Source organism: Cotesia glomerata, linkage group LG5, assembly GCF_020080835.1.
Source record: "Cotesia glomerata isolate CgM1 linkage group LG5, MPM_Cglom_v2.3, whole genome shotgun sequence".
NCBI classification, from domain to species: Eukaryota; Metazoa; Arthropoda; class Insecta; order Hymenoptera; family Braconidae; genus Cotesia; species Cotesia glomerata.
The window spans coordinates 24,482,027-24,494,564 of record NC_058162.1 but is presented as its reverse complement, the minus strand read 5'-3'; the positions used below and the strand labels follow the sequence as shown (position 1 = coordinate 24,494,564).

Below are 12,538 nucleotides of genomic sequence, written 5' to 3'. Positions count from 1 at the left end.
AAGCAATGATTTTTAGTTTTAGGGTAGGAAAGTAGTAAAAGTAGACATATCGAACGTTTGGGGTTAAATGGGCAATTCTTTTGGAATTATTAATTATACTGAAATTAACAATAATACTATAAAGTTAGTCGACGTTTTCAATTTTTAATTTTTTTTTTTATTTATTAAATTAGATCTAGAAAATATTTTTTTTAAATTGCACTTATAATTTTTCAAGTTTTTTACGAATGAAGTTTTTTAAAAAAATTTCTTTTGTAACAATTTTTTCAATAAAAAAAATTCTAAAAATTTTTAGATGACGGTTAACTTTATTTTCATAAATTAACAGACATGTTTCAATTTTGAGGACTTTTATAATAATAAAATTATCACGAAAAAATTTTAATTAAAAAGTTCCACGTCTAAAAATTAAAAAAAAATTACAAGTGCATTAAAATATGTTTTTTATCGTTGATCATCTGTAATAAAAATTTTAAAAATTTACAGCTGTCTGCTAACTTCAGCATCATAATTATTAATGTCTATTATAGTTATCTATTTCAATACATATCTGTCTGAGCATATATATATTTTTTTTTATTTTATTTATTTTTACAAAAATTAAACAAAATACATTTGTAAACTGAGTTAATTTTCATTATTTATTTTTGCATCGCCTCATAGCGCGAAGCGCGTGAGTTTTAGGGAATCCCAGAACAAATTTGACTAATTTTTATTAAAAAAATAAAGAGTTCAGGTTGAGAATTGTAAGGAATAATATTTTTATTCTATAAATCTTATAAAAGTACAAAATATTTATTTTTTTCATTTATACTAATAAATCTTAATCGTTTTTCTTAATATCAATTTTAAGTAAAATAAAAAATAATTATAAAATAACTTGAGCGCAAACTTATATAAAAGTGAATTTTAACAAAGTTGTCTTGATATTTGAATTTAATATTAGAAAGTGTTGTAAACTATTTTTATATAAATTTATAGTGATATAATGAACATATTTGATGAATAATTGAAACTTGAACTTATAAAACTAAAAAATAAAAATCTTAATAATTTTTTTTATTTGTTTCCGACAGCGCACATTAGCTCGAACATCAAGTCTTGTTTTCTATAAAACAATTGCTGAAATTTACTTGAAGCCAAAACTTTTTTGCTGTGAGCAACGATAAAAGTAATTGCACTTCGGCGTAAATCTTCTGCGTTATGATCATCAGCTGCGTCAATTATGTTGAGAACATTATCTGTAGACATATTGTCCATCAACGTAGACTCACAAATAATCTTGAGCTTAAAAATTTGATAAATATCAGCAACTTCAAGCATCTGCAACGCTACTTCAGTATCCTGGCTTGCCTTAGTCTCTCCCTTGTAACAATAATGCAGCATTTCAAGAATTATTTCTGGATCAAGATCTTCAATGTTTATTTCACCTTCTTTAGCTTCTTTCATTTCAGATTGCAGCATTTTTGAGAAAACTTCACTGTGAGCGGCTAAAACAACTTTATGCGCTGGAATTTTAACCTTTCCAACAATAATTGTAACATCACTAAGTTCTTCCGAGTTGTAGAACTTTTGGACCTCATGATACAGATTGTTGTTAAGATTACGATTTATTTTACTTCTCCAAAATATCTCACACGTAATAGGGATTTTCGTAGTAATAATGAGTACTACCATAGTTATTATCATACAAATTTCGACTTAGTGTTTGTCCAGAAACAGTCATCGATTTTGAAATATAACAGGACCTCTTCCAATCATTAGTAACAGTCTGAGTCGGCGAGTTACCAACCATCATCTTGATTAAAAGCATGAGCTGCTTCTGAACTTGATTTTTCTACCCACAAATCAAATTTATTTGTTGATCCAGATGCAAATTTCAACCCGATGTTGAAAATAACATTCTCAAGATTTTTAATTTCAAAATGATCAGAATAAATTGTTTCGACAAAGAAAAAATTTTTGCTGGCCAGACGAATTTTACATAACCCACGGATTTATTTTCTTCAAGGCTCATCGTGATAAGAAGTTATTTCTGTAACACAAATTATTTTATTAATTACTTCAGTAAATATATTAAAAATATAAAATATCAATTTAATAAACTTAAGGAAGTACGAGCAGGGTAGTACACTGATAAAAAATTAACTTGACTCAAGAGCCAAACTGTTGAACCAAGAATAACATTTTGAAGAATAGTATATTACAACCCAAAGCCAGGAAATCCAACATTCTGGTCATGGGTTGTATACTATTTTTCTTGCTCTCCAGCCGAAAGTACGCAACCCTGTGGAACGGGATTTGCAAAACCGAGGCGAAGCCGAGGTTTTGCCGGGCGTGAGGGGGGCGCCGCGCGACTTTTGCAAAGCCGAGGCTTTGCTGGTCGGGGCGGGTATAAGAAAAAAAAAAATAAAAGTTAATAAATTGAAAAAAAATTGTTATTTTAAACTTTACTAACAAATGCTCCGATTAAGAGTGATATCATGCACAGAATTTGTCACAAATATTTAAACTCATTCTAATTACAGAATTTATTTTTTTAAGTTGATTAAAAATTAGTTTTTAATTAGAATTCGACGGCTAAGAAAGATTGAAATTAAATTATTACAAGTTTGTAGAGTACATGGATCGTTTTATAAACATTGCTTTACTAACTATCAAAATATAAAAAAAAAGCAAATAAAATTCACAAAACTATTATGTTTTATTTTTTAAACTTTTTATATAAATTATTTGTGCAGTATTATTATTAAATAGTTCATTAACAATGATCTAGTTAAAAATTATTTTTATTTTTTTGACATTTTTCGGCTAGTTTATGCGCTGACATGTTACATACAGACGATGTTGTGACTGTTATATATACAGTTGAAACTCGCTGTATAGGCCGGTCGCGCCACGAAATTGCGAAAGAAAGCGAGGTTCTGTGCTGCCGAGCCAGAAAATATGCGTAGCGCGCATGCGTTAGAGCAGGCCATAAAAGTTGCTCTTCCTGGAGTAAATTGCTGCCAGGAAGAGCGTACTTTCGGCTAGGAGAGCAAGAAATAGTATATTACATATCTAGGCCAGTAAAATAAGAAAAGTCTCAGATCACATGTAATTGTTGGCCGAGGCGAAGCCGAGTTTGACAAACATGTGATCTGAGGCTTTCTTATTTACTGGCCAAGGTGTGTATACTATTTTTCTGCTCGACGTAGCCGGAATGTGGCAACTTTGTTTAGCGCAGCGGCCAGAAAGTTGCCACTTTCCGGCCGGAGGGCAGAAAAATGATTTTTGCCCCTCTGGCGGAAAGTGGCAACTTTGGTCTCACTGCGCTAAACAAAGTTGCCGCTTTCCTCCTTCCTCGGACAAAATATACAGCCCTTGGGAAGTAAAAAAGAAAACCTCAGATCACATGTTTGTTGACCTCGGCTTCGCCTCGGCCAACAATTACATGTGATCTGAGGCTTTTCTTATTTTCCTTCCCAAGGGGTGTAATATACTATTCTTGAGTCAAGAGAATAAATTCTCGATTTGAGAAATTATTCTTAGTCTAAATAAAATGTTCTTATTTCAAGATTCATTCTCTTGACTCAAGAAAATCATTCTCTTCAAAATGGTTTTCTTGGTTCAAGATTTTGGCTCTTGAGTCAAGTTAATTTTTTTATCAGTGTATAAAGGAGATAGAGGCGTTGACTTGCGTGATAAAGGGAAAGCAGTAACAGACGGATTTTTGTTTTATACATTAAATATTGTAGTTATTACCATTTAAATTTTTATGCCACTAGAATTGAGAGATATCTGAAAATTTTTATATTCTTAGCAAATAAATTATGACAAGTAAAGTTTATAAATAAAAAATCCCATATTTGAAAATCTCTAAAAACTTATCAATTCATTTTTTTCAAAATAATTTTTAAACTTAGTTTATTTTAAAAAGTTATCAAGTATCTACTAATTTAAGTGTTATAAAATTTCCAGAACTTATTTTCAAGTATTTAGATTGCATATAAAAAAAATTAAACCTTTATTGTCAATGTTATCTCAGTGCTCTCGTACGTTCTTAACCTTAAATTATAGTGATAACAATAACTCACCCAAATACAGATAAATTAATATGAAAAATAATAATTATTGTGTTATCACAAATAAAATTATTCAGAATCTGCTGTTGTGTGATTTTGTCTGCAATTAAAAAATAAAATTATTAGTTTTTTACTTTTTGAATAACCTAAAATTAAATTACAAATTAAAAATTAACTACCCAATTATCAATCTAAGTAAATAATAACATATGACATGTTCAAATACATATAATTACATATTACACTTAAAAAGAATAATAATTATAACTTGAAACTTACAAATTATCGAATTATATGTGAAGGCACAGTCAGTCTCTCTTTTACTTAGATCCGTTCAACAGAATACGACGTTATAAAATGCCACGCGTTAAATAACGATCACGTGGCATGCGCGAATTTCAATAATGATTAAGGGGAATCCCAAGACATGCAGAGAAAATTTGTCGACTGAAGATAACTTTCTGTGTTATAAACAAAAATAAAAATTTTATTAATTTTAGGGCCAGTTTTTCAATCCGAGATAAAATTTCATCTGATGCCAATATACATTTCATGTTTGTAGATATACTGGCATATTAATCCTGAACAAAACAGTTTCACTGTAAAAATCGCGCCAAGTTCACGTTCATAAGACTATTAAGAAAAAAAAATTTTTTTCTTTACAAGATATACAAATAGAAAAATTATCCAGGTAACTGATATGATTGATTTTGAAATTTATTGTAAATTTAAAAATTAAAAAAAAAAATTTAGAACGTATTTAGTGTGCGTGGTTGCAAACTATTTTACTTTTTATGAAATTCGTAAAATCTATTTACTAGACTTTAAAAAATTGAAATACACAATGACGCACACCAAGTAATGTTCCAAAATTTTTTCTTAATTTTTAAATTTACAACAAAATTTTTTAATTTCCGAAAATCATATACAATCATATCGGTTACTTGGATTTTTAATTTTTCTGTTTTATATCTTTTGTAAAGAAAAAAAAATTTTTTTTCTTAATAATCTTATGAACGTGGACTTGGCGCGATTTTTACAGTGAAACTGTTTTGTTCGGATTTCAGGATTTTTGTAATTATAATAAAATTTGCAATTGGTACCAACTTAAATCTCAAGTTGGCTGCATTTTTTATAGCAAACTATCCCCTTGAAGCTACAGTTTATGTAAAAATAATTGCAGGTGTAGATGCAAACTGTGAAATTTATTTTTTTAACTGTAGTTTCCCATCTATTGGAGGATTACCATGCATTGTCGAATTACTTAGTCTGTGGCATGTCACTTTTTACATCGAAAAAGTCAGGATCGAAATTTTTGAGCTTGCTATAGTTTGTGCTGATAAAATTTAATAATTTAAAGTAGATTAATTGTTATAATTGAATATAATTAATTGATATCAGTAAAATAAAGTATGAATTACTGTTATAATATAAAATTTAGGAACAAGAAGTACCGTAGAATTAAATAAAAATTTTGCAACCTCAAAATACCGTTCTGCTTACAGTAAACACACTCTCGGTAGTTCGGCGCCCGTTTACAACGGATTTGAACGGAACTTGGCGCCAGATTCTACCGAATCTGTGGATTTTATCCTGGATAAAATTTTATCTCGGTTTGAAAAAACTGGCCCTTAATAAAATAACTAAAAATAAGTTCGAGTTGAGGATTAGTAAGAGATATAATTATTATTATTATTATTATTAAGGTAATTTTATAAAATATTATTTTTTATTCTATAAATCTTATAAAAATACAAAAATATTTATTTTAATTTATACTAATAAATCTTTATAATTTTTTTTCTTCATATTAATTTTAAGTAAAATTAAAACATATTTCTAGAATAACTTGAGCGCAAACTTATATAAAAAAGTGAATTTTAATAAAGTTATCATTTCACAAATCGCCGAGAGCTTGAACAATTTCATAGACCAGTTCGTGTTTTCTAAAAAACAGCTCCTTGAATTCACCGGATGCAAGTAATTTTACGATGCTGAACTATGAATTGAATAGCTTTACGGCGTAAATCAACGGCGTTATAATCATCAGCTGCGTCAATTATTTTAAGAGCATTACCAATAAACATCTTTGTCCCCCCAAAGTCACCTCACAAATTTTCTTGAGCTTGATAAATTGATAGATATCAGCGACTTCAAGCACCTGCAAAGCTGTCAGAAAATCATAGCTCGCCTTCGTAGTTCCCTTTGTAACAATAATGCAATACTTCAAAAAATTACTTCTGGATCTAGATCTTTAATATTTATTTCACCGTCCTTAGCTTCTTTCATTTTTAGATTGCAGCATTTTAGAGATTACTTCGCTGTGAGCTGCTAAAACGACTTTGTGCGCTGGAATTCGAACTTGGTTAACAATAATTGTTACATCACTGAGTTCTTTCAGAATTGTAGAACCTCTGAATCTCATCATACGGATTTGTAGTTAAGGCTACTATCTATGCTACTTCTCCAAATTATCTCGCACGTAATGTTGATATCACAGAAATAATAGTCAACACGAAGTGATCGGATCATATAATTGTCGGGTTTTGCAGCTCCAGAAATAGTCGCATTACTTTGAATATACACTCAAGTCCTTCCAACTATTAGCTTCAACTTGCGCCTCAACATTACCAACGATCACCTTTGATCATAGCATTAGCTGGTTCTAAACTTGATTTTTCAACCCATAAAGTAAAGATATTTGAAAATGCACATGGAAATTTCAAGCCAATGTGGAAATTAACATTCTCAAGATTTGTTATTTGAAAACGATCTGAATAAATTGTTTCTGACAAAGTACAAAGTTTAGCTGGCCAAATGAATTTTACATAACCCGTGGATTGATTCTCTTCAATGCTCATTGTGATAGGTAGAAGTTATTTCTGTAACAAAAATTATTTAATCAATTACTTCAGTAAATATATTAATAAGGTAAAGTACCCAGTAGCTGAACAGGTTTCAAAGTAAAACTTATTTGACCCTACTTTAATATATGGGTGAGTCTCTGTAAGTGACGTCTTAAATATGTACAAAATTGTCCGATCGTTATTATTTTTCTGTGCCTCCGGCCGGAAAGTGGCAACTTTCTGGCCGCTGCGCTAAACAAAGTTGCCACATTCCGGCTACGTCGAGCAGAATAATAGTATACATACCTTGGCCGTAGTAAAGCCTCAGATTACATGCTTGTAAACCTCGGCTTCGCCTCGGCCAACAATTACATGTGATCTGGAGACTTTTCTTATTTTACTGGCCTAGGGTATGTAATATATTATTGATTTCCATTAGAAAAAAAAATTAGGAAAACGGTTGACCCTGAAGGCCATCCCTGCAACTTCCCGCTAATTCCATACTTAGGCGCTTAAAATTGCACCAATGACGTTTTTGAGCTCTTTCGAGCTTAAAAATACAATTTATGGGTTATTTTGAGCTCTCCAAGCTCAAAGAGATTGCTTTCCTCTATGCTTTTGAGCTCTTCGAGCTCAAAAATCTGATAGGATTTGATGACACTATTTTTGAATTTTTAAACCGCAATAACTTTTGAATGAATAAACCGATTTTCACGCGGTTGGCAGCATTCAACGCAGTTTTTCAAGCCTCACAAAGAATCTTAAATTTTGAATTGATCGCGCTAGAAATTTCGGAGTTATTCCGAAAAAACATTTTTTTCGTTTTTCTTTCGTTCACGATATCTCTCGAACGAATCAACCGATTTTGACCGGACTGGTGGCGATCGACGTGATTTTTTGAGGTTAAGAGCTGATTAGTTTTTGGAATTGAAACATCAAGCCGTTTAAAAGTTATTCCAAAAAAACCACATTTGAAAAAAATTTTTTTTTTCAGTTTTTGAAGATTTCAAAATCTATTGATCTGAATCGGTCCAAATAGTTTTCAAAATCTAAGCTTGGTCAAGTCCTTTCGAATGGCACCAACTGCGATGAAATCGGTCAAGCTGTTCAAAAGTTATAAGCGGTTCACATACTTTCACACACACACACACACACACACACACACACACACACACACACACACACACACACACACACATCACACACACACACACACACATCACACACACAGACGCCGTGACAACCTCGCGGGGATTGTCAGGAAGCTTCCTGTGACCTTCAAACGTCGAGATCTGATGAAAACCTCGGTTTTTGCAAAACGGGTGAAAACAATAACTTCCCAATTTTTGAAAATCTTCGATTTTCGTAGCGGGAAGTTAAAAATTAACAAGGGCTACAAAACTATCAGCTTAATCATAATAAATAAACAGCTGATTTAATTTTTGCTTTTTCGATATTTGTGTATCTTTTGCCATATAACATCACAGGGGACTGATTGCCACAGTGGGACTGATTTTTTATCAAATTGAAAAAATCAAGCAAACTATTTCAATGCATTCAACTTTTAAGTTCTCAATGAATGTTTACATTAATTAAAATAATATTAAGACTTATGGATCCAATTTTATAAATAAATTATAAATAAAAATAGTTGCCAGGGGACTGAGTTTTGAAGTGGCCCAGACACATATTTCCAGTACAAACGGTGCTTTGACACTAAATAAAATGCCGATAAAGCGCTAACAGCCCTATAGTTATTAACTCAAGGCTAGTTAGATCCTTATAAATCTTACAAAAGGTAAAATAACACGCTGGATTTTTTTTTGGCTTTGAACTTTTGGCAGGGGACTGATCTTAAAATGCCTGGGACAAACTTTGGTTTAATGAATTTAATGAATCAAATTAATTTTCGGTACTTTTTATTGAAGTAGATTGTTAGTTAACTAATTAAGTTTATAAACATTATGGACCAAGTTATATATTATTGACGAATAACTTAAAATTTAATCTTAAAGTTTTAATTGTGGGAATGGGACAGCCCAGGGGACTGACATTTCGGTGGTTTACGAATTTATAGCAAAAAAATCATAATTTATTTTATCAACAGACTCGCTAGAGTCTGGCGCCAAGTTCCGTTCTCAAGCCAGACTACCGAGTGTGTATACACCGTAAGCAGAACGGTTTTTTGAGGTTACAAATTTTTTTTCAAATTTATTTTGATTTTTTTTTTATATGATATTTTATAATAGTAGTTCATGCTTTTTATTACGCGTATTACTTGATTATTATCAATTATCTTTATAATTTCTATTTAAAATTATTAAAAATAATCAGCACAAACTATAGCGACCCAGATTTTTAGATTTTAACTTTTTTCTTATGTAAAAAGCGGACGGCCAGAGACTAAATAATATAAGGATGCATGCTAATCTTATAATAGATGGAAAACTACAGTGAAAAAAAGATATTTGACAGCTTGCAATTACACACGCCAGGCGGCGCAAGAATAACTTTCACATGAACTATAGCTTAAAGGGGATAGTTTGCCACCGAAAATATATTAAATTAAAATTGTCAATTTTTATTATAATTACAAAAAATACTGAAATCCGAACAAAAACAGTTTCACCGTAAAAAAATCACGCCAAGTCCACGTTCATAAGACTATTAAGAAAAAAAATTTTATTTCTTTACAAAAAGATATAAAATAAAAAAAATTAGGAAAACGGTTGACCCTGAAGGCCATCCCTGCAACTTCCCGCTCATTTCGTACCTAAGCGCTTAAAATTGTATTTATGATGTTTTTGAGCTCTTCGAGCTCAAAAATACAGTTTATGTAAGTTATTTTGAGCTCTCCGGAGCTCAAAGAGATAAGCTTTCCTATGCTTTTGAGCTCTTCGGGCTCAAAAATCTTATCAAAGTTCGATAAAATACGATTTTTTTAATTTTCAAACTGCTATAACTTTTAAATGAATTAACCGATTTGCACGCGGTTAGCGGCTCTATAAATAATTCTGAACAAAAAAATTGATGTGATGAAAAATTTCGGAGTTATTACAAAAAAACACTTTTTTCGACAACGATATCTCACGAACGCATCAACCGATTCTGACGCTTTTGGTGGCGATCGATGCGGGTTTTCAAGGTTAAGAGCTGATTAGTTTTTGAGGTCGATCGGTTCAGCCAATTCGGAGATATTTAAAAAAATGAAAAACTTTTTTCACTTTTTGCAATTCTCGAAATCTACTGGTCCGAATCGGTTCCAACTTACAGGAAATCTAAGTTTGGCGGAGACCTTTCGAATGACACCAACTGCGATTAAATCGGTCAAGCTGTTCAAAAGTTATAAGAGGTTTACATACATACACACACACACACACACACACACACACACAATATCATCACACATCATCATCACACACACCTCAGACGTACGGACATCATCGTAAAAATAGTCAGGAAGCTTCTTAGGGCTTCAAAACGTCGAGATCTGTTGAAACTTCTGACTTTTGCAAAACAGGGTGAAACAATAACTTCCCGATTTTTCGAAAATCTTCGATTTTCTTAGCGGGAAGTTAAAAATAGTCGTTTTCTTTGGCCCAGTCTAATATAAATACACAAATTTTTGTATTTAGTTTAAAAAAAAAAAAAAGTTTTTTAAATTAAAAAAATAAATAATTGAAAAGAATATAGCAGTAGACAGAAAAAAAAATAAATTATTGAATTTTTAATTAATACATAGATTTAAATTTTGGTGGAAGAATATTTATCAAAAAGGTAGAGTTGAAAAAAGATCCAACTATTGAGAGTATATTTGCTCTATATGTATGTGTAATATTTTGATTTTATGTTCTTATAATTAATCAATACTTAATTACATAGATTTTTTAATTTGTAAATTTTATTTAGCTCTTTTTATTTTCATTTTTTCATATATATATATATATGTATATATATATATATATATATATATATATATATATATATGCATTATAGACACAGTGACAACATCGCGAGGGTAGTCAGGAAGCTTCCTATGACCTTAAAACGTCGAGATCTGATGAAAACTCGATTTTTTCAAAACAGGGTGAAAACAATAACTTCCTAATTTTTGAAAATCTTCGATTTTGTTAGTGGGAAGTTAAAATGTCGCAGTGATTTTAAAAAACACTTGTTTTCAAATCTTTTATTGACGATATCTTTTGAACTAATTCAACCGATTTCTACGTTTTTGGCGGCAATAATCGACGCGATAATCGGCAATAATCGACGCGGTTTTTTAAGCTCTATAAATTATGCTATGTCATCAAAAGTGATCCGAGAAGAAATGACGAAGTTATGTGAAAAAAACACTTTTCGGTTTTTTCGGTTTTCTTTCGTTCACGCTATCTCTCGAACGAATCAACCGATTTTGATCGGGTTGACGCCGATCGGCGTGGTTTGTCAAGCTTAAGGGCGGTTTAGTTTTTGAAGTTGATCGATAGAGCCGTTTAAAAGATATTCCAAAAACTACTTTCAAAATGATTTTTTCTTTATTTTTTAAGATTTTTCAAGATTTCTTAAAATCCATCGGTCCGAATCGGTTCAAATTCTCAGGAAATCTAAGTTCAGCGTAGCCTCTCGAATGGCACCAACCGCGATGAAATCGGTTCAACTGTTCAAAAGTTATATGAACTGCGAGTCACATAGTCACACACACACACACACACACACACACACACACACACACACACACATACATACATACAGACATTAGTGACAAACATCGTGGGGGTAGTCAGGGAAGCTTCCTCGTGACCTTCAAATCGTCGAGTATCTGGATGAAAACTCGATTTTTGCCAAACGGTAAACAATAACTTCCCGATTTTTGAAGATCTCAGATTTTTAGCGGGAAGTTAAAAAGTTTGAAAATTGTTAATTTTACATGGATATATATAGATATACACCTCTTGTAGTTTTCGTTTTTATTAATTAGGATTAAAACGACACTGAATTAATTAACCATTCGCATTCAGTGACCTACAATCGTCGATTAGAATTTAAAAAAAAAAAAATTTAACTCAAATAATTGATTTTTTCACAAGTTACAGTGTTTCCGGGGTTTCATACATGACGGACAGGAAAATTTTTTGACCTATTTTGATGTTTTTTTCCGTTTCTATTGCAGTAAATCACTTTTTAGAAAAAGTATGGAATTAATCTCCCATTAAATTATCTCGACAATAGTATGCAAAATATCTTTGATTCCGTGAACTAACAAGGCTATAATACTAAAAATATGTTGCTAAAATGAGGCGAAAAAAATTTTCGATCGTAAAGGCATCTCCTCTGATGCTTTGGATCATGAGTCGTGCAGGAATTAAAAATTGCGGTCGATAGTTATATTTTTGAATGCCTCGTGGCTTTCTGTTGTACTTAAAATAGTCACTTGGAACGTACTTGGTGTGCATCATTGTGTACCTCTCAATTTTTTTAAAACTCTAGTAGATAGATTTTGTGAAATTTCATAAAAAGTGAAAATTCTGCAAATCACGCATCACTCAAATAGATGTTCCAAAATTGTTTCTTTTTAATTTTTAAATTTACAAAAATTTTTTTTAATTTCCGAAAATCATATACAACCATATG

At 31.2% G+C, this 12,538-nt stretch overlaps 2 protein-coding genes across 2 annotated transcripts in view; both read right to left on the bottom strand.

Annotated features, from left to right (window-relative positions):
- Window positions 1-1,059: 1,059 nt before the first annotated feature.
- Window positions 1,060-1,677, bottom strand: LOC123266155 (speckle-type POZ protein B-like). The gene has a single exon (XM_044730184.1). The coding sequence runs from the start codon at window positions 1,675-1,677 to the stop codon at window positions 1,060-1,062; it is 618 nt and encodes a 205-aa protein (XP_044586119.1).
- Window positions 1,678-2,006: 329 nt separating this feature from the next.
- LOC123266154 (BTB/POZ domain-containing protein At1g01640-like) overlaps window positions 2,007-12,538 on the bottom strand; it is a 15,636-nt gene continuing 5,104 nt past the window's right edge. The window contains exon 3 of the mRNA XM_044730182.1: window positions 2,007-2,035. Coding sequence (XP_044586117.1) covers window positions 2,007-2,035 — 29 coding nt within the window. The remainder of the gene's footprint in view (window positions 2,036-12,538) is intronic.

Bases quoted from the DNA above. Each gene is read 5' to 3' on its own strand.
- LOC123266155 (XM_044730184.1), bottom strand. From the start codon at position 1,677: ATGGTAGTACTCATTATTACTACGAAAATCCCTATTACGTGTGAGATA.